General features: G+C 36.4%; 1 protein-coding gene across 3 annotated transcripts in view; it reads right to left on the reverse strand.

The window, feature by feature from the left end:
- Positions 1-22,505, reverse strand: part of DENND1B (DENN domain containing 1B) — a 162,958-nt gene that overhangs the window by 66,402 nt on the left and 74,051 nt on the right. The window contains exons 6-10 of one of the 3 annotated variants that reach the window (XM_042804385.1): positions 18,985-19,054; positions 17,086-17,166; positions 14,253-14,312; positions 12,366-12,419; positions 9,002-9,112 (exon numbers count right to left, since the gene is read on the reverse strand). In XM_042804385.1, the coding sequence (XP_042660319.1) occupies positions 9,002-9,112; positions 12,366-12,419; positions 14,253-14,312; positions 17,086-17,166; positions 18,985-19,054 (376 nt within the window). The remainder of the gene's footprint in view (positions 1-9,001; positions 9,113-12,365; positions 12,420-14,252; positions 14,313-17,085; positions 17,167-18,984; positions 19,055-22,505) is intronic. The other 2 variants (XM_042804379.1, XM_042804384.1) reach the window with 2 other exon arrangements.

A 22,505-nucleotide genomic window follows, 5' to 3' on the forward strand; every position in this document is an offset into this window, starting at 1 on the left:
ATTGTTCACATAATTTCAAAGAGTAATGTGAAAATAATTATTCTTTATCCTGCACAAAACTTACCTAGCAGTTACTTTCTATCTATAGAAATTATTTTCTTCAAAGCCTTTTCTATAAACAATGGTAAAAAGAAAGGCAGAGCATAGGTGGCAAGATTTGCACACACCACAATGCACAAACTAGAAAGACAGAAACTGATTAGCAGACTCTTGTCAGAAAGCCAAAAACAGAAGCAGAAGTTAGACAAAATGCTAAAGTAAAATCAACCTGTGATACCATACAACCTTTCAAAATCTACTGTAAGCAACTAAAGAACTATTGTGATAAAACCATTTCCTGAAAACCCTCAAACACTGTCAATCTCTGTCAACACCATGTCCAGAAATGGGTACTGGTGTGCTCTCTCCCCCCTCCCTCACAGTCCCATTGGGCCAAAGAACTGCTTCCCTCCCACTGCCTTGACCACACATATGTTGAAAGATGCCAAAGATTCTGCTTTGTTATCTCATTTACTTATTAATACCTATAGCAATAAGTTGTAGGGGATGGCTCACCGTTTTACCACAATTCTGGTGGCTGCCATCCACCTGGACCAACTCTTATTGCAATAACCCCAATACTCCCAGTTCACAAGAGTTACTGAGAAACCACTATCTGCTTCCTGAAAGGGGAAAAGTCATATAGGTGAAAGGAAGCCTCTCCTCTACATTATTACAACTCCTAAGACTACCAGCTTTGTTAGAGGGTTATCCATATCTAAATCTTGTTTGACTGGGAATGAGATCAGGCCTGAACCCATAACAGATACTTAACAGTTATTAAGACCTCTCTTCCCATCCGTTTCTTGAGTGGGTGGGGGAAGACTGCTGGGGAGTAAAAGTGGGAAGGGAACCTTGCTTTCATCATTTTGCAACAGAGCATAAATGCCTTTCCAGCTCTAAAGAATAAACAGACTAAATCATAAACTTAGTCCATTCTGCTGGCATTGGTGAGATGTCAGAAGTCACTGACAAAAAAAAAGTTAGCAACAAAGGAGAACAGAATATACTGAGACACCATATCCACAGCCACTTCTTAGGCATTTCTTTAATTTAGCTCCTGGCTAATCATTTTCCATCTGATATCCACAGAATCTTTAAGAAAAAAAGAGGGAGGACCTTAAATGAGCCATAATGAAAGCATTTTCCCCCTGTTGGCAAGATGAGACCCCCCCAACCTCTCCTCTCTCACAGATGGGAGAGAGTGGAAGAGAGGGGAAGGGAACTATATTTTTTGTCCACAGATGAAAATTTTAACTTTTTCCATTGTGAGAATTAAAGGTGAAAAATAAAACACTAATATAAAAATTTATTGTTTCCTGGATTGTCTTTTTTTTTTTTCCTTCGGTTTTTGTTTTGTTTTTTTGGAGGTTTTTTGGGTTGGTTTTTTTTTGTTTTTTTTGTTTTTTTTTCATATTATTCACTTCCTCTTACCATTATTTCTGGAGGAAGGAAAGGGAAGACAAGAGTGTTATTCATGAATTTGACAGAACTTCATATACAATCAATTTCATTCTTTTCTTTCAATTCTTGATTCACAAAGCAGCATTATGGCATCATTCTTGTGCATTAGTTTGGAAGGGAAAAGACTGCAGACACGGTTTGTTCCTTGCCTCTGGCTCCAGGAGTGACATGTTTCCCCGTAACGGAAGCTGAGCAGAAAATAAAACTGAAGTGGTAGTAGACAGGTGAGTGCTCAAGAAGGAATACCACTGGCATACTGTGCCTATACTAAGGACCTATGTGCGCTTTTATCATAGGTACCTACATATCAGAGGTATTTATGTAACAAAGTAGGCATGGGTGACATAGAAAAAGCCACGTAACTTGATTCAGTTACTCAATTGCTTCATTCCACAAAGGTTTTTAGTATTTTTCATGTGTTGAAAATGAAACTTCTGGAAGTTAGTCATCAGCTTTTATCCCTACCACATTACAGATTAGGTTAACTAACAGGTCTCTTCTGATATTTGTTTATTCTATAATAAAAACAAATATATATATAAAAAATAAAAATATTAGTTTATTCTACAATAGACTAAATATGCTTATGTCATCTGTTCAATAATTTCAATTTCCTCATATTTCTTCATTCCATCTCTGTACATTCTTGATAATTTGCTTATTCTCATTTTGAGATTCATTTCCTAACTTCTTTATCTCTTCCTCTCTCACAAAAACACAGAAGAACACAAACATATATATCTTTTTGTTCCTTTTCTTGACCATCTCCTGACTCCCCCTTTCCTCCCCAATCCTTTATTTTATGACCTGTCTCTATGGAGGAAGAGCTACCCTCCCATAAAACAAGGGAGTTGTGCAAATGTTTCTCGCTTCTGAAAGGAGAGTTTCCAGGAAAATAATTTTTATTAACATTTCCTCCCCCAGAGTAACTCCATGGTATGTTGTTCTGCCATACACTAATTAAGAAGCAGCAGGGAACAGCTTCCTTGTGACTAGCTGACAGACAACTTACTTACTGCAAGCAAGGGTAGAGATAACCACTGACTACGTTATAGTTCATCTCATCATTGGTGAATTTTGGAAAAAAAGAGTGATAAAGCAGCAGTGACTGTGAAAAAGGGGAAACCTTGCCCTAATGGCACACCAGAACAGAGAGCTGGTATTACACGCACACACCCTTCAGTAACTTGTATTCATATCTTTCACACGACGAACAATGACTTCAGTGGTGCTTTTTTTAGGGGGTTAGGCAGTCCTGGTCAGCAGAATACAGACTCTCACTTTCAGTTCTCACACAGCCCAACCACAAAGGATTCAGTACCTAAAGGCTTCTATTAGATAGCATATGCCCACAGCAGTGCCTGCACTGGCTCTACACAGCATTTTCTTCTGGCAGTTTTTACTGAATTGACAAAGTTTATATGAATTGGAAAAAGAAACAATTTTTGCCACAGATTATCTTAATCTTGGATTTGTTCTTTTTTATGAAAGTACTAATAAGTGAAAAATTTAAGTTTGAAATGAATTTGTAGATCTGTCTTTCTGTCTACATGCTTTTCTTTTACAGCGTGTTTTTTTTTTCTTCTTCTTTGTTTGGGATTTGGGATATTTTTTTAAATAAAAGCCAGTGATACAGTTCTTCATGTTCTACATAGATGCCAGGTAATCTCAATCTGCAACTTTTTTGATTCCATATTAACATCCCGTAGCTTCATTGCTAGAAGCACACTCCCTATGAGTGTCCCAATGGGACGTGAACTACACCCACGACACGCACCTCTGGCCAGTTTTTCTTAGACTGCTTACACCTGACCCATAAAAAAAAAAATTATTAAACACCACTCCTCATCTACTCCCAGAGTAAATGGTCTAATTGACCTAATACACCAAAATGAATTCTAATTATGCTTCTGGGATCTCAGTGAGTATCAGCGGAATATCTGTTCTGCCTTGCAAGTTAATGATAAATTCCCATGCATCTCTTGTTTTCCAAGAACTAAATTTAGCCCTTGTACATTCCTGCCTACTATGTACTATGTCACAGGAATTTGATATGCAAATTAAATTTTAAATTGATAATTTTTTAAATTATTTGAACCTATTATTTACAACAGATCTGCCATACACTTCATAAATACATATTTAGATAAAATTGTGACTTCACTACAGCGCACAAATAAAATAAATTAGATGTTTTAGTTCATTTAATTGGAACTGGGAGCATCACCCTATCATAGGGCAATGCAAGGATGTCACTAAACTGAAGGACATCTCCCAGTGCCACTATTTTCTTTAGCATGGAAGGCCTGTATGAAGCCAATAGTTCTACTGTCTTGGATCCTTAGTTTGCACCAGAGAAGTCGTTCCATAAATAGCCAACTCTGATCTCAGAAACACAAAAATATGCAAGAGGAGCTTTCTGCCTTTCCAGGCTCCACACTAACATGCGCTGTGCTCCAAAACCATGTGTCAGTGATATGGCCTAGTCACAAGGTGCTGCTTGGCAGCTTTTTTAACCATACCCACGAATCTCCAACACGTAAACCACAGGGAGATTTAAGTGAAGTGAGAGAAACAGACAATCACCACAGTTGTTTACTGATTCAGTTGGCAATATTATTGCCTCGGGACATACGGATTTTGGAATAAACTCAATAATTTCATAGAGTCAGATGCAGGAGGAGCAAAGCGATTCACAAAGATATCGTTTTTAGAGTTAGGGGATTCACTTTCTCTAGCGGCTGGTATTAAATTCTCCAAGGAGTCTCCACACCTTCCCAGCACCTGAGTGACCATACCTGAACGAGACTAACGAGGCAAGGGACATGAAGCCACCACTCAGCCCAACTCACTGTGGCAACTGAAGGCAACTGCAGAAAGCTCTTTGCATATAAGCAACAGTAAAAGTGATTCCACAAATGTATGTTTGTGTGTAAATTTATATACAGTGCTCCTTCACCACAAAAAATAAAAATAAAATCTGTAGCTTTTATTGACATATACATTTGTTTTATAGACCAAAGAAACCTACAGGCAGCACAAAGCAGAACTTTGTAACCACCATGCTCTCAGACACATCTGACTTGTATTACCTGAAACAAATACCGGTCAAAATGGAGATAACGTTTAGACATTTGCTTTAAAGTGTAGCACACTTTCCACCTGCCAGTGTAGGCCACAGAAGATACACTCTAGTTAGCATATTACTGACAGGATGATGAGAAAGCTCCTGTCAGACACTGGCCAGCCGGGTGTTTGAGACAAAACGCACAGCCCCAGCTGACTAGTTAGGGAAAGACTGGTGAGGTACAATTACAGAGGCATATGACAAGCTTTCATGCTTGAGTGACTTGAGAACCGATGACATGGCTTTAAACAGCAATCCTTCCTACCTCCGGTCACAAAACAGCAATAAGTCAACTGATGCACTGTTGTAAAATCATGATTTATTCCTTTGCTTTGAATACATGAGAGTGTGGTATGATGTTCTGGTAGACTACCACAGCAGGTGCACTTGGGGCCAAAACATCTAGGGCCTGCCTCCAGCATGCATAAAATCAATGCTGTAGTTCAGCCTTCTTGGAAACGCCATCCCCAGCACTTTAATAATTTATAGAAAGACCAAATTAAAAAACAATTTGTGCCGAAACTCATGCAGTTCCATGCAACTAATAAGAATACATGCAGATGCAGTGACGTGTGAGAAAACAGTGCTGTGTAAGAACATACAGCATGACATTTAGGAAAGGTCTTCCTTTTACAGCTAAAGTGAAACAACTGACAGCCACCTCTGTGTATAGATCAATTCCTTTGTTTCATTCATTCTTTCATTTAATCCAAAACCATGTAATCTGTTTGTTTTTCATAGTTTACTGTTCAAAAGCCAGAAATGGTAATTTTGCTACAAACAGATCTTACAGAACATAATCCTCAGGCTAGCTGAATCCATCTCTCTCTAACACTAAGCCTGAAGCAAGCTGTGAGGTTGGTGATAATCACATTATTAAAGTGGTTGGAAAGTCAAGCTAATAAAAGAATCAACAGTTAGGGCAAATAATGACCCAGAAGCTACAATAGAAAGGAGTGGTGGGAAGTTTCCACTTATATGTTGCTAATAATTGGTAGGGCAAGTAGACAAAGTTCTCCAAAGGAGCTTTTAAATGGGGTAAAACCACAGAAAGTCAATTTGAAGAAAGATGTAAAGAATACGTAACAATTGCAAAAATCAGCAGATGCATATAAAACAAATCCTGCTCGGCTGTAATAAAATATAAACTGACAATTGAAACACGCCCTCAGGATAAAATGATACTTATATTTTTCTTCTTTTTTTTTTGATCAAATTAAAAAGCTGTACTCAACGGCTTAAAATAGGCAACCTTCTTTTCCTTTTCTCTTTTTTCATCCAAAGTAAGCCTTCTTTATAAATACAGTATCATTTTTTCCCTTCTACTTTTCCTTTACTTGAGTATAATGAAAGAATAAAATTTATAGGGCAGATATGCTAGACAAAGAATTCCTCTACATAAGTAAGTATAGTTTTCCATTCCTGGCCCCCCACAAGAAGGGCAAGGAGAAGGTGAGCAATGCCTTGAATTATGCCTTTTGTTATCAGTCACTGCCCTGAGATAGTGAACCGAAACAGAGCTGATAACTTGAAGGTGACATCACAACCCAGTCTTCATGAACTGACATAAACACTTGATATTCAGTTAACCCTAAAGATAAGGCACAACTCCCTTAACAGAAAGTTGTACTTGATAGCACTGTTTTTGAACAAATAATTTTTTCAAGTATCAAGCTGTAACTTAGGAATATTAAAACATGACCTTTACAACACAAAGTACCAGTCTGCTGTGTTTTGTACGCGATAGTAAAACAGCACAAAGCTAGCAAATGTTAATGCCCAAATACACTCCCATTTGCTTATTGGCAATATATTAAGCAATCCAACATTTTAAAGACGGACTATTTTATGCCAAAAACACATTTAATCATTCTTGGCAATTCTTACAGGAGATACTGAGAAGTGTTTAATTTATTTTTTAAATTATATTGCTCTGTAAAGAAGCAAGCCTCGCATCAGTCCTGTTCTGTTTATGAAAGAGATTAGCAGCTAACAGTTCTCACTGAAGCTCCTGATAAGCAAGGTCTATTTTTCTGTTTTATCAGAACTCACTGGTGCAGGTGAAAATTAACTTAGTCCTATATCAAAAGTGGATCCAACATGATGTGGCAGTAATTTCATCTAGCTATGACTTACGTAATGCTGAAAAAAATAACTAGAAGAAAGTTAAATTGATGTGCAATCTCTTTTTGGACTTGACCTGCAATCTACTATTTACATTCACAGCTTGGGGACATTCTTCAGGACATCCAAATGCCATTACAAATGTCTGCTATTGCTACACATCCTTATCCACAAAAGTGATGTAAACTATTTTCAAGTAAGGACACCATCAAGACAACTATTATGGAATAAACAGCTGAATTTTAAACAAAGTTAAAGTTTCTCACAAACAGCATATTACACCCGTTGTTCTATAATGAATTCCAAAGGGCTTGGAACCTGAACATAGAAATGAGGTGGTCTAGATCTGCACAATGCGATTATGATACCTCCTCTTCTCTTGTCTTATCACAGCAGTGGAGATCAACTGAGAAGTTCAGTCTCACAAAAATAAGTCTTAAGAGGATCCAAACGTAGGCTGAGAATACGATTCTAAATCGTGTTAAGCAGACGGACACGTGGCCGCCTGCAGAATTAATCTTCCACAGGCACAGAGCTGCCATCATGATTCCTATCTCCTCTCTACTGGAGCAGTAAAAGAGGTCTGACTGGGGCATCATTGCAGATGAGGATTTTTTTGGTGTATTTTTTCTTTTAATATAGCAAGCTGGGTCCCAGACTGGCAAACTGAAAAAATAAAAAAAAATTTTGATTCCATGGTTTTGCTATATCATGTGAACTTCTACTAAGCCAGGTTCTTTGAAAGGGCTTTCCCTTCAGATCTTCTTTGCCCATTTGGGTGGTCTTATTCCCGTGTTATAATGCCCAATTCTTCCCCTAGACATGGAGGGGTGGGAGGGTGGCAGGGGAAGAGTGTAACAGAATATGGAAATTTCCTAAAACAAAGTCAAACCTTTGGTAGTTAAAAAATATGCCACAGACTATTAAAGATTGCTTATATTCATTATTTATTTTTCTGGTTTTCAGTTGTTCATGTGGCCTCTGCTTATATATTTCCACCGGTAAAGTGCTGCCTTTGTGCATTCCTCTAACTGCATCAGTGACTGCAGATTCAGGGACCCAACACTGTGGTGTTTAAAAAAAAATAAAGCAGTTATATAATTACTGCTATCACCTAGAATTGTAAAACCTGTCAGCCTTTTATGGTGATTCTGAATCTTCTTTATCTTCGATCTACTTTTGACTCAAAAGAGTTTAAAGGGGTTTTATCCACTATTTATAATACAAAAATTCTCACTCCTTACATGCACATGTGTATTGGAAATCAGCACCTGCAAGTCTTTGAAAATATTAATTTTTAGTACTACATCCAACCTTGTACCTATGTGTTGAAAATAATCGTTCATTTATTTGGTACTAAAATTAGCAGTGTTCAGGAACATAAAGTTGATTTTCTACCATAAAAAGCATATTAAACTAAATGTTTTATACAATACTGTTAAAAAAAAAAAAAAGGTATTTTCAATGACTGTGCTTAACAGACAAGATTCTGCATAACAAATATACGATGAAAGTTGGTTATAAAGTGACAGTCTTCTATGAATGTAGGATACTATATACTAATATAGGATATTTTAAAAACTCGTAAGATTCTGTGAAAACAAAATAACATCTGAAAATTTAAGGTATTCTTTCAAAATTAAACACAACATTCTTTTATTAAGCAGTCTAAGCAGGCGTAAGAGGAAAAAAAAAAAAAAAACAACAAACATTTTAATGTGGGCTGTAGCCTAAAACCTTTAATAAAAAAATTGCTATTTTGACTTGCACATTATTATCAGCCTGAAGAACTGCTCCAAATCAGAGCTATTACAGTATGCACTCCCAAACCACTCTAACAAAGATGAATCTACCTATTACCAGGTTAGGATAGCAGCTATTATTATGGACCCTTGATTTCTTTCAAGTAGCTCCAATGGAATAAGCCACAAGTGAATAATAAAGATCTTATAATAGCCCTTAAGAATTCTTTTTAGGTTAGAAGGCACAGAAATGAACTCAGGAGAGTTAAAGAACTCTCATCTCCTGATAAGAAAAATAATTAACCTGACTTAATGTATCTGAGTAGGTCTTATATAAATCAGACTTTTGTACTTCAAGAGCCAGACTAAAACCATATATCAGAAAACTATGTAGATATTGTCTTATAAGTACACATGGAACATATCTAAAACCAGAAAGGTCTGCAGGTCATTTTGTGAAATGTTCAATATATTCTACTTAAAAGGAGATGTGTGAAGTACTTACAGTGCTTAGTTTGCTAGAGGTAATAATGATTCGTCTCTCATGCAACATACTGGCATAAAGTTGCAGCATGTTGTTCACATCCACAGCAACAAAATATTCAGTGAGGTTTCTCTGTTTAAATAAATAAGATGTTAACAATATAGTAACAGTATTAGTTAAGTGGAACATTTTATATATTACTTACAAATATTTTTGTCTAATTAGTAGGTGGGAAAAAAAAGCAACCCAAAATTATGAAAGAAATCCCTTTGCATTAAAATTTGTATGCTTTAAGAATAATTGATTAGGGTTTGAAGCCAATGAAAAATTAACTTTGGTGTTATTAATATTTTGCTCATTTGATTATGCTTGTGCATTTAGATTTGCCCTTTTTTTTCACATTTGAGAAAATATGAACTTGGGTACTATATCCATAGCACCGTATGCTATTGAGGTATTCATTACTTCCAACCCAGAAACAGATCTTCCACCACTGCAATAACTGTTCTGTCATAGCTGCAATAATAAAACTGTGCTATTTTGCCAGGGTCTCCCAAAATCAACACATCTTATTCTACTTCAAGTACAGCAAAACAGCTTGCTGAAAAACACCAAGCTTCTGCTTGAGCTGTACGTGCCAGGACATCAACTGTCCAGCAGCACTGGTGGAAGGTTCTGGTCCTTCCTGCAGCCACCCTTTTCGCCCCTAAGAACATCGCTGTCATCCCCCCCACTGTGGGCTTTAATGAAAAGCAAAGTCACCAGCACCTCTTATTTATAGTTAAAACAAAACAAAAGTGGGGGGAAAAGAGAAAAAGGTGGTGGTGAAAGGGATGAATCTCTGTGTTCCAGCTGAACTTAACAGTGTTTTTGCATGGCACAGTGCCAAAGACACACAAATTCTGAATAAGCTAAAACAGCAACCAGCAAAAATGCCTAGGAAAACAGCAGATTTTTGTAAATGTTAGAGAATATGTATGAAAATATACTAATACACCCCACAATATACAAAACATTTAATTTCACACATTCATTATTGTATCTGCAACCAGAACTCTTACTCATCGCTACTCAGGAACAACATATGACTGAACATTAATGTAGGAGGTCTATCAGCTATACGCCCCTCGCCAAGGATAGAAATCTGAACAGTGGAACTGTTAGTCTCTACTGGATCTGGCCAATGCATGGCAGCAAGGTAATGCACCCCTGAAAAAACAGCAAGGACAAAGACAAGCGGTAAAGGCTCGAGAGCGGGGTGACCCCCCTGAACTCCTGGCACCCCCCCGCAGGGGCCAGCCCACGGCGGGCAGCTGTGGCCTCGCCAGCTCACGGCCCTCCGCAGCCAGGGAGCGCGGCATGGGGCAGAGCTGCTGCTCACCAGCACCTGGTTTGTCGCCTGAAAGCCTCTGCTGTACGAAAAGCTAACTTTAGCTGAAGCCCGGATGATGATCAGAAGGTTGACCTCCTCTTGGGTTATATTGCAATATTAAATAAAAAGAAGATATCGAAAAGACAAACAAAGATCCAATGAGCGATCCAGTTTCAGATAAATTCAGAAATGCATTATTGATTCGAAGACACATAATATAGAGTTATTCCCGGTCCATGCTGCATAAAATTTTGAAAGAGATAAAAACAAGAGTTTTAAGGCTACAAACACTCCATTTAGAAAGAAACTCTGGGCTTTCAAGTGCTACTTTTATCTGGTTGTCAGAGGCTGACGCGCCATGATAATTTGAGTCCAATTTACCTCAGGCACCCTCTAACACTGTAGTTGGTAATGGTATGCTGATTCTGTCTTGCAAAAGCTGTGGTAAAAAGAGTTTGCAATCTTGTGCCGACCAATATATCTTTGGGAGACAGTCACAGTTATTTCTGCATTACATCTGAAAAGCTACTGGCCCTGAAACGTATGAATCTTTCAACAAAGAGGAAGAAAATTCATTTTATTGCTAATTCACTCTAATTACCTCATCTCCTCACTCCCTGCATGTTCTAACCCTCCATTAGTACCATACTATTTTGAATCATACTGGAAGGATGAGACTTATATAAATGAAGCAAAAAATAATTACAGAAAGGCACCTGGAAAATTACTTTCCCTTTCTCCCACAGAATCAGAAAATTAACCTGCAGGATGGCATCATGGCAAGATCCTCCCTCAACCAGAGGCCCAGAGCGAAGTTTCCCCACATTTTCTTCAAGTTGAACACATAAGATGCCTTCTAACCTCCAAATCTATGTTTTATTAGAACCCCAAATAATAAGGTAGCACATAAGAACTCTTTCAAATAGAAGAATTCAACCCGTAGGGTGAAACAGATGAAAATAAACTTTTAAAAACTAAGCCTTGCCCTGCCCGAAGACCCCTTGCAACACGGGTCCTCTCTCTTACTCCTCTCTCCAGCACCTTTCCGCAGTTTCCCGGGTTGCAGCAAGGGCCGCGCCACCTCCTCCGGGTGCCGGGCGCAGAGTCCCCTCCACCGCGGCAGAGGTAGGCCCAGGCCTGCCCTCGGCCCGCTCCCCGCCCCACAGGCTCCGTGCCTGCCCCGGCCGCGCTCCCGCCGCGACCACCGCAACACCGGCCGGCCGGCAGCCAGCTCCGCGGCATCGCGTGCGGGGGTGAACCCCCCAGGAGGTTAACTTTCAGGAGCAAGTTATGATTTGAAAGTGTGGAAAAGCACATCTATACATCCATATTCAGGTCCAGATTTAAATGCAAGAGTGGAAAGCAGAAAGCACGCGATAGGGGAAAGCAGAGTTTCAAAGTTCTTTTATTAGATGTTATACAGCTAAACACACCGTAGAGAATGCGATCCGAGACCTCAAATTTGCAGTCTACCCACAGCACCGTCAAGGATCTAGCATCTACAGAGTGCAAGTCTTTGTGAAAAAACAAAACAAAACAAAACACCAAAACATTCCTGGTGCATGGTTACTATCCAAACGTAAGCAGGTACAGCATGTTTTCAGAAAGCCTGAAACAATGTCTTCTTACACAAAAAATAACTGCACATCTTGATAGCTGAATTTGCAGCTTAGCAATGCAGCGTTTAAAGGGCAGGTATTCAAATAACCTGAGATGCAGACGTAGAATGTATTTTACATAAATAATCCCAATAAATGCAACAAAGCCAAGTAATTATGAACAAAGGGTGGATATAGCAGTGGTCAAAAATGCCCTGTTAATGCTTTAAAATGGGTTAATGATGGATGCAACAGTAACTGCTAGCTAAAGGTTGTAATAATAGACATCAATCATACTCTAAAAACAGTCTTGGAAAAAAAAACATCTACTACTGATAAAAGCAGAGTTCAGCCCTACCCACAGAATGAGGTTGATACTTCTCTTAAATATTTAAAAAAGAAACTGCATACTTACGCTTTCAGGGATTGTTGGCAATCCAGTTATATCAGGAGTAATGAAATACGAGTGCTAATTAATGGGGAAAAATAATTAATAATTTATGCACACAGAAACAAAAAATCCTTTTTTAAAAAATCCAGCATTTAGGATTTCCAATCCCATCTTTGTTTAAGCAAATAGCCATTTTTCCAATAGCATTCTTACCACTGCTAGACAAAGAATTAAGCAGATCACGACACGAAATGACAAGCTCTGGTTCAGCACAGCACACAAACCAAGGGAACAAAACGCTGGGCTGCAGTTTTGAAATAACACTGAAATTAAGCCAGCTTAAATGTCAGGAGCCTGAGAGCAGCATTGATTAAGTTAAGCATTGGTTTAAAAATTGCAACCAAAAAAAAAATGAAATGCTAAAGGACAAATGTAAATTTAGACTAGAAAAGGAAAGATCATTCACATGAGAAAATTAATTAGAATAGAAATATTATTACTTGATATACATTATCTTCTCTTTCCAAACATCTTTGAATCAAAAATGTGCTGACAGAAATGCAAGGTCTGACAGCTTGAGATTCCACAATCATTTATGAAATACATTAGCAATTTTATGCATCTTAGTTTGAGACCATCTAGGATGTAAATATAAAATGGATTAAACTAAAACCAGATGTAATTTAAATTATTCTCATTAAACCAGTGCTTTTAGTGGTTATCAGACATGGATTTAGCTCAGTAATTTTAAGGCATTTTTGCATATTAGTCTAAATCTTGAAGGACAGAAAAACCTAAAGTGCATACTAAGTAAATGCGATAATTATTGACTTTTTAGCTTTTATTTGTTTTTAACGGAATTTTGACATTTTTCATAGACTTTCTTTGGTTTTATAGTATATTTTAAAATTATAATTAACAACACAAAGACAGAGTTTGTTTTTAAGTCAAACATGAAAAAGATATACCAAAACATAAAGGAAGTCTGTAAGATATTAAAAGTGTCTTGTGTTGAAGCGAAAAAAAAAAAATATTAATACTATTAACTCTGTGTAGGAGACTTATTAAACCAGCTTGATACATTTTATAGAAAATTTTCCCCACAAATTAGGTCATTTGGCAATAGTTAAAAATTTAAGAAAAAAAAATTGGCTTAAAAAAGGCATACCATAAACATCATAGCATTTGCACAATAAATATCCTAGGTTATTGTTTTGCATCAAGAGAGAAAAAAAGCAAAGATTTTTTTTTCTCTATTCAAGAACAGGAAAATATGCAGGTTAATGGAATGCCTACATCCTTCAGAAGTAGAGTGAGAAAAGAAAATTATTTCCTATATGTAATAAGGTCACAGAATATTTATCAAAAGATTTCTGAGTAATTAAGTTAATAACTTAGAGAAGTAATTATATATAATTAACAAAGTAATAATATTTCGCACATTAAACAGAAAAGGAAGTCAGAACTGTGAGAAGCAAAGACCCATTACTGCAGTCATTAAGAGTCATAAAGCAGCAAAAATTAATGTGGTATGGAGTCCTTGCACATCTTTGTGAACTCCCCTAGGAAGATGTACAACCTTGGAAGAGATACTAAATTAATATTTGCTGTCCTGTATAAAGTTTTCTCTAGGAAGGACAGTAGAAAATGCAAGTTTTGTTGATTAGTTATAGGGTTTGATTTTGGTTGTGGTTTTTACCGAAGGACAATGACCCACACACATAGGTCTGAAGTTAGACTGATTTAAACAGAATAGGTACATTGGTATTAGACTGCTCTTTTAGGCTAAAGACAGCAGTAGAATTTCCCAAAGGACAGGTATAAATAAGCCTGAAATCAAAAGAGGTATCCTATAGCAAGGAATTATTTCTTTAAATATAATAGTCTTTAGACAGTGCCTTTTAAACTCACCGATACAAGACAAGGCTGTTTTTTCAAAACTTGCTCACTTGCAAAAATCATTTCTTGGTTCTTATGCAAGATGAGAGAAAGATTGAACAATTGACTTTTTAGTTTTCCAACAAAAAGGCCAAAGCTGACTCTAATGCTTGTAATATTCCATGTTTAAAATACTGGCTGAAAACATGTTTTATTCTTTGTATTCCTCCCCCATTTGAATTCAGACTTAACTTAGCTAGCTTTTCCAACAAAAAAATAAAATTAAAAAAAAAGAAGAAAATAAAAATCACTTCCATTAGTCCTTTGCAGATAAAAGTGACCCAAATTATATTTAAACTCAGGCTTCATAAAACAAATGATCACCGCTCACAAATTTCAGCTGTAGAATATGTTACTGGGACCAACAGGTGAGGGTAGAACTTGGTCCCGAACTGGGCCAAGGCATTTTGATGTCCTACTGACCAAGTATTACTAAGAAATACCGTATATCCATATACTAGGCGTAATTTATGCATGATTATCTATATGAAATCCTAAATAGCATTGTGGTTTGCCATCTAAACCCCACTTCAATGCCTAGGAATGTCACGCTGCAGTATACCTGAGTAAACGGGGGAAGGATCTTCTTAATTCTGCATCATGAAATTTGAACTACTCATCCTGACACAATGAAAAGCCACCTCATGATGTCATTTCTACATTTATTTTTCAGACTGTAGCTTCTTTTTGAGTTTATTACTAGTCATGGTTCCAGTCTAGCTTATTTACAATATATGAAGAGCAAGAAAGGAACATCAATTTAGAAGCCTAGGCACACAAAGTTAGAGTCGGAAGCAGCCATAAACACTTCCCAGCTCCCTGCAGCACTGAGCATTGCAAGAACAGAGATGCCTGTAGATCCAACAAGCATTCTGATTCAGGCTAACCTATTCCTTCTTGCTCTGCCCTGTCTGAACTCACAATATTTGCTCGACTGTACCTACTGCCAAGCATTTGGCAAGAGGCCTGCATTTAGATAATCACTGTTCAGCTAAAAAGATTACAAAACTCTTTGATGTAAAAAGCTACTGGGAAGAAAAGACAGTTGAGGAAAAAAAAATAAATTTCAAAAGTCAGATAATACAAAATAAAATCTGCAAGCATCAACCTTATTGCAAGCAATTTTTCATCCCAGTGTTGCCAGCTGTATTCACCACAACATCCATTTCCAGGTTCAACACAACATTCATTTTGAAGTAGGCAAGATGAACTTCTATGCTAGATGAAATGTAACACTGATAGCAATGGACAGTAACACTTTGCAAGAAATGAAAGGAAAAATACCTTTAAAACATCTCTATGTCACTCTGAAACACAGTAGGATTTTTAAATGACTTTATAAAGCATTTTAGGGTTGCCAAAATAGAATTGGTTATAATACTGCAATTAATTATAGTAAAATATTATCTGATATACATAAGTATTCTTGGCAAAGGTACTACGAACTGAAAAACAACTTGCAAATATTACACTGATAACCAAGAAAAAATTTAGCAACAGAAACAATTCCAACTGCAGCCTCAAAAATGGGTACGGAGCACGTTGTTCTGGTGAAACACAACACATAAGGCTGGAAGGACTTCCAAATACAGTGGATTAGCCCTGTTCAATGAGGAAAAATATTAGGCCTCTATACCCTACTGAAAAATAGCATAACAAAGAATCTGAAATATGACAAATTAAAAAAAAAAACAGTAGAATTATGTTAAGCAGCAAAGGTGAGTAACAACTGGAATGGATCTGGTAGACTCTCCATTTCTGTATGCCTTCAGAATAGGGCCAGATGCTTTTCTGGAGTCTGTCCTTACTTTACTTGAAGTACTGAACTCACTTCTAAAATAAATTAGCTAAAAGTGACGAGAAATTATACAAATAAGGTTGAGATAAATAATCTAATGGCTTTTCAGTATGTGGTAAGAGAAGTCTATAAAATCACTTTCTGTGCCCTACTAACTGTGATAGTTTAATCAAGAAACATTTATTTGTACACAGTTACTTATGCATGCAGTAATTGTACAGATGCTGTGAATGTGAACAAGTCTCAGAGGCAGCAGAGGCTCTGTATTGACTTTACATTTTATGCAGGCTCTACAAATGTATTTAAACATGTGTCCATATGCTATTTCTGTTAAAAACTTCAGGAACTGTGACAGGCTCACTTTTTGATGTTTCTGCAGCAACATCACCTTGCCATGCTATCAGTGTCCAGTCCCACACCACGAAAAGTGAGAGCACAAATTCAAGGTAGGCATGAACACGTTCTTTCACCTAGATGTGCTGAAAGTTTCATGTAATACAGTACACTTCTACCATCTTTCCTACAGCATTTCTGCGTGATCAAGCAAAACTAGGAAGAAGGGGAAGGAAGATGGGAAAGAAGCCAGCTCACACAGATTTTTGTCCAATCCTCCAAGTCTACCTACTCAGACATAGGCAATAAAACAGAGTTAATGTCTCCCAATTCACAGCAGGAGAAACCAAAATTATCTATGTGAAACAGCTGGAAGCACAAAAAAGTAGTTCTAGCACTGCCAGATCCCACTGCAATTTACTTTCTCATCCACAGAGCAAAATTCAAATTTCTGCTTCTTTATGACTATGGCTTTAAGAGAACATGAGACAGAGACAAACTCTATTCTGCACAGAGGAAAAAAAAAAAAAAATGGTTATCCAAGCCAGTTAATGATGGGAAGCAACATAAGTTTACTGTTTACATAGGGTTTTTGGTTTTCTGTTTGCTTGATTCAACCTTACCTGCTATTTTATAGTCAGTAACAGGAGTAGGAGTTAAACAGAGAATACTTACCACACTTAAACTGACTAAAGCATTCGCCTTTGGCACAGGATGGCTATACAATGATTTTAACAAATCATTTGAGTCATTTTCCTATGGGGAATATTTTATAAAAGGTAGTTAATTATTGTATAAAAAACTGACTACTTACCATTTACTACACACCAAACTATATATTGACAAAGATAGATATAGATATATATATATATATTTAATGAAAAAGACAATTGCAATTCACAGTGAACTATTTAAATATCAAATATAAAATTCAGGCCAACTTTTTATGTCAGAAAATGATTGTATCTGTAAGTTAAGTCAATCTCTTACATGTAGTTAATTACCTTATTTGCAACTGAAAATAGTGTTAGCATGTCTAGCTGTTCTGTGCATCTTACCATAGTCTACTCAAAGTTTTACTAAATATGCAGCTTCATAGCTATACTGTATACTTTAAAAACAATTCATCAGAGCACATAAAACAGTTAATAAGGTACCCCAACCTTGATCTCTTGAAGTGACATTTACTTGGGAAAGAGATGTGGCTGGAGTTTTTGTTAGTGTTTTCATTCAGTTTAGGATTTTTAATCACAAAGATTAAACTCCTTCTGTTGTCAAAGGAAAACCAAAAATTTCAGTGACAGGCCAGGGCCAGCTTTTAAATGTATTGTTTGAGTTTGCAGGAAGCTTCCACCTCTCCCTGCAAGAATGATGATATTACTGGATCTCATACTAGTGAGCAAGCCTTTGGGTCTAGCTCTTGGTGAGACAAACGGTGCCTGGGCCAGGAGGGAGCAATGCCCTCTAGCAGCCTCCTCAGCAACAGCTATGGCACCAGGCAATACTTCCGTACACTGCCAAAACTTTCTGATACATCAATACCGTTTTCTCAGCATACAGGACAACAAACTTATATCCCAGCAACTTAAATTAGTTGCAGTAATAGCTGCAACATCAGAACCAGTGATCAAGACACAAAGGCAAAGACAATCCTTACCCCTTCCATCAAATACCACCTTAATAACAGTTTTTACTATAACAGTGAAATCGAAGACTCATTATACCATTTATAAGACTTAAATGTATTCTACACTTTACTTAAACACAACAAACTTTCCTACTGCATTTTATTTTTACATAAAATATCATCATTCTCTATAGTCCATTTACTATAATACACAATAACTGCTTATTCTATAGTTCATTCGTTCTTGAAATGTCAGCTCTTCCAGTCTACAGCATATGGCTGACTAGTGATGCTTTTTTTTTTTTTTTTTTACATTATAATCTAGTACACTAATATAGTTAAAGGAAAAAGGTATAGCTTTAATGTTCTCAGTAAAGACAGATGCCAGTATTTCCTTTCCTGCCTAATCCTGGAATATGGCTAATTGCTCATGAATATGCAAACTAAACTATCATGATTCTTCACCAAATGCTGCAAGTAATTTTGTCTTGCTAGTTGAGATGACAGAATTACGAGAGGTAGTTTTTAGTTAATATGAAGGGTGAAACAGTACATCATATTTTATGCAGTTCTGAAAAAAAGAAGTGCTTGTAACTGATAATCAGATAGTTCCAGAGATCTACAGTTTACAATCAATATGTCATACAGATCTCCAGTGATGTGACACTTTGCTCACACTTCACCCAGGACTTGTTTATGCTAAGACTGACACTTTATAAAGGTATACTCTCAGCAGCTTTTTAAGATTAATGTGGGATTCAAGTGACAGTGGCAGCTGTATGTTCAGATTCTTTGAATTTCAATACGATGAATGCAAAAACTTGCTTCTAAATTCTATTAAAATCTTAAACTTTTAAACAGTATAGAATCACTTTATAGCACTTCAAATGCTGACTATTATTTCAAGGAAAATATTATACACAAAGAACTAGAATATCTAAAATTACCTGTTCTTTAGACAAATAATCTGCCAAGGTATTTAGGAGCTTGTAGTATACTTCAAACCATGGTAGGTAACTAAAACAGGAGGGGAAAAAGCATTTTAATAACATATACATGTATTTTTTCCAGTGCTTATAAAATACAACTACAATTTATCTGGATTGCACATTTTGATAATATTTCCACATATAAATAAAATGCATATAAAACTTCCCCACAAATTCAGTGGTACATCACTGATAGATAGTAGCAAAGTTGCTGGAAGTTCCAGTAAGCACATATTAGCTCTTAGTACTTTCACTTCTTATTATTTTAAAGGCACCAAAAAAGCATATTAAACATTGCCAAATCACATTCCCATTATCTTTACTTGCTACTGCTTTCTGTAGTTACGCTATTTGCAATTTTGAAATTCTACATCCTGTTGTACCTGGTGGACTGTCAGAACTGTTGCTTCCCTGGAGAATGGAAAACAATTTCATCTGGTCAGGCCAAGCACCCTGTATTTGACAAGTGGTGCATTGCTATGCAATAATATATTATAGTATATATTATACTATAATACATTACAGTATAATAATGTATTATACGTAAGAATATTGGTCTTCCTATGAAGTCATTCTATAGATAGAATTAACTTCTAAAAATAAGAGAGCATTCACCAATATTGTAAACACAACGTACATTAGTACATGAATACTTAATATACTTTCAACACAAGTCTGTAGTCCATATGCATTAAATGCTCTGAGTTAAACAGAATCTAAGATAAGTAAGACGTAACTAAAGAGCATGAGCAAAAGTACAGTGGCATCAGTTCCATTTTTGCTGACATCTACAGAACAGTTACCTTTAACAGTGACACCAACAGTGGCCTCATGCTACAGAACTTTCCATAATCACTATTTAAGCCTATGATACAGATGTACTAAGTCTGGTAAACTAAATAGCACCAGTATAAATTACTCCTTATTTACAAATTACACATCTTCTCATGTCTGCTGGAATTTTATCACAAAGAATATTACTAAAATGGTAACAGTATAGTTAATATTAGTTGAGATAAGAAGGAGGCCTGGGAAGGAAATAAAGCCTGAAATATTTTTACTACATTTCATACCCATATGTAACAGTACTACATCCTTTGTTATTCAGTGCAGTGTAAATCCACAGAAATACTTCCAATGCATTTCTTAAAAGCTTTAGTGTGTGCTGTGGACAGACCTTAAAATTTCAAATTTATATATTTCAGGAAATACGCTAACTGCAACTGAAAAAGCCCAGTATGCATAACCTAAATGTTTTCCCTGATAGGAAACCTGTTGCGGGAAACCCTAGCTGGTAGAGAAGTCAAGTCTACTTTTCTGCAGTGAATCCAGTGAAGGGTTATGTTTTCTTTGTGACACCTCTGTTCTCTGTACACAGCTGGCAGGGCTTTAGAAACAGATCCCAATTCTTAGGGTAAAGGAAGAGAAGAGCAGAAATCTGAACATATTTACAGTTATGCATTTTCCAGAAATCTTATTTGTTATAATTATAAATGATTAACTGCTAGTTCTTAAAAAAAAACAAAACAAACAAACAAGCAAAAAAAAAAAAAGGCAACACAGAAAACCATCATGAATTTATTCTTGTCAAGCCAAAGAGACACAGAGGCAATGATTTCTTTCAGAGCCAACGTTTTAATGTCTTTATCTCACTTTACCATACACTGCACTGGCTATTAATCAAAGCTACATCAACTTCTTAATGCTCACAGACATTTTTAATGCTTGGTATTGTTGATAGTAGCTAAGGTGCGACATTGCTGCATTTAGTTTTCAATATATTCTTATATAATCATAAAATTTACTTCACTGCACTTGTGTAAGCCCCCTCACTGCTTACAGGCATGAATGCTGCACGCTCTTGTAAAACACCCATCCAAACAGCACCTAAAACATCTGATCTTTGAGTTTCCTTCCACCTAGGACTCCTGTTCTATTATCTTCTGAAATCACATAAACCTGATTTTACATGTCGCTGAAACGCCATGTAGATAGGCAAACAAAATTGTTCAACACAGCATTCGGAGTACCAGCAAATGTCAGAGCTATCGAACAGTTTTACCAGCCCAGACTTACAGCAGGGAATGGAACACTATCCAAGTCAAGGTACAAGGCAAGTATAAATCACAAAGCATTTATAACATTGGACACACAAATGGGTTAGATTATCTAAAAGCTTTCCAGTCTTTTGCTATCACCTCTGCATTAGCAGTGTACATCACCCCAGCATATTTTGCTGTAGAATACTCTAAAACCTTATCTGATTATTCTTTTTTCAGAATGAACATTTATGAACAGAATTCTATAAAAATAAATGCTCCTACTTCAATAAAATATTAACCATATTTTTCTCTTGTGTCTATGATCTCAACTTCCCTCTTACTGTGAAAAGAAAAATTAAATGCAATTTTTAAGTCTATGCATAAAGAGGTCAAATTCATCATTTGAAATTAATGAACCTAGCAGAAAGCCAAGGGAGACTTTTCTCTCATATGGCAAGACATGCTGACCAGAGTATTCACACAGTAATTTCTTCCCTTAGCAAAATCAGGTTGATGATACACTTCCATGTCTTTGTGTAACAAAACCATAAAGAAAAACATTGTAAAAACAGACTATTTGAACATAGTTTAAAAATGCCTGTTTCATTTCTGAGCTGAAAGACTGGAAAAATAATTGTTTTAAGCCTTACAGCCACGGACACGAGGTTAATATAATTTCAACATGTCGCTTAAACCTGTAAAACTAAGCAAATCAAAACAAGTACTCCATTACATTATATGGCACGAAACCAAAGGCCACCAAAACCTGTCCTCTGTTTCTTTTCCACATAATCTTCAGCTCTTCAAAAGCACGGTTTAATTACAAAAGTTTTTGTTGATATTTTTAGAGTGTTCTCACTGCAACAAAATATTACAAAGATCTATTGGAAAGTAGAAATGTTACCTTCATATTTTTCTTTTATGTATTTGCTAATTGCTATTAATTCAGTATAATAAAGAATTGCTACATTTGTTTTCATAAGCAATATAAAATGCATTTGTGTGTGTGCATATACAATGCATCTCTGTATTCACAAGTAAACATAAACACAGGTTGTGTTTGTTCATAACAAAGACAGCTATCAGGTGGTATTTTATATTCTTAATTCAAAGAACAAGTTTAAACTCTTTTTATTTTGTGACTGAAGCAACATTTTTGTCCTCTTATATCACAGGCAGGATTTTGCAAGTGCATGTGCGTTTGCTTTACATAATGGCTTTATATCTTTATCCAGTACATCGTATTGGATAAAGCACTGTATATAGAATCACAGAATTGTTTAGGTTGGAAAAGACCTTTAAGATTATCGATTCCAACCATTAACCTAGCATTGCCAAGTCCACCTTGAAACCATGTCCCTAAGCACCACATCTACACGTCTTTTAAATACCTCCAGGGATGGTGACTCAACCACTTCCCTGGGCAGCCTGTTCCGA

This window comes from Tyto alba, unplaced genomic scaffold (genome assembly GCF_018691265.1).
Source record: "Tyto alba isolate M040663 unplaced genomic scaffold, T.alba_DEE_v4.0 Super-Scaffold_1000006, whole genome shotgun sequence".
NCBI classification, from domain to species: domain Eukaryota; kingdom Metazoa; phylum Chordata; class Aves; order Strigiformes; family Tytonidae; genus Tyto; species Tyto alba.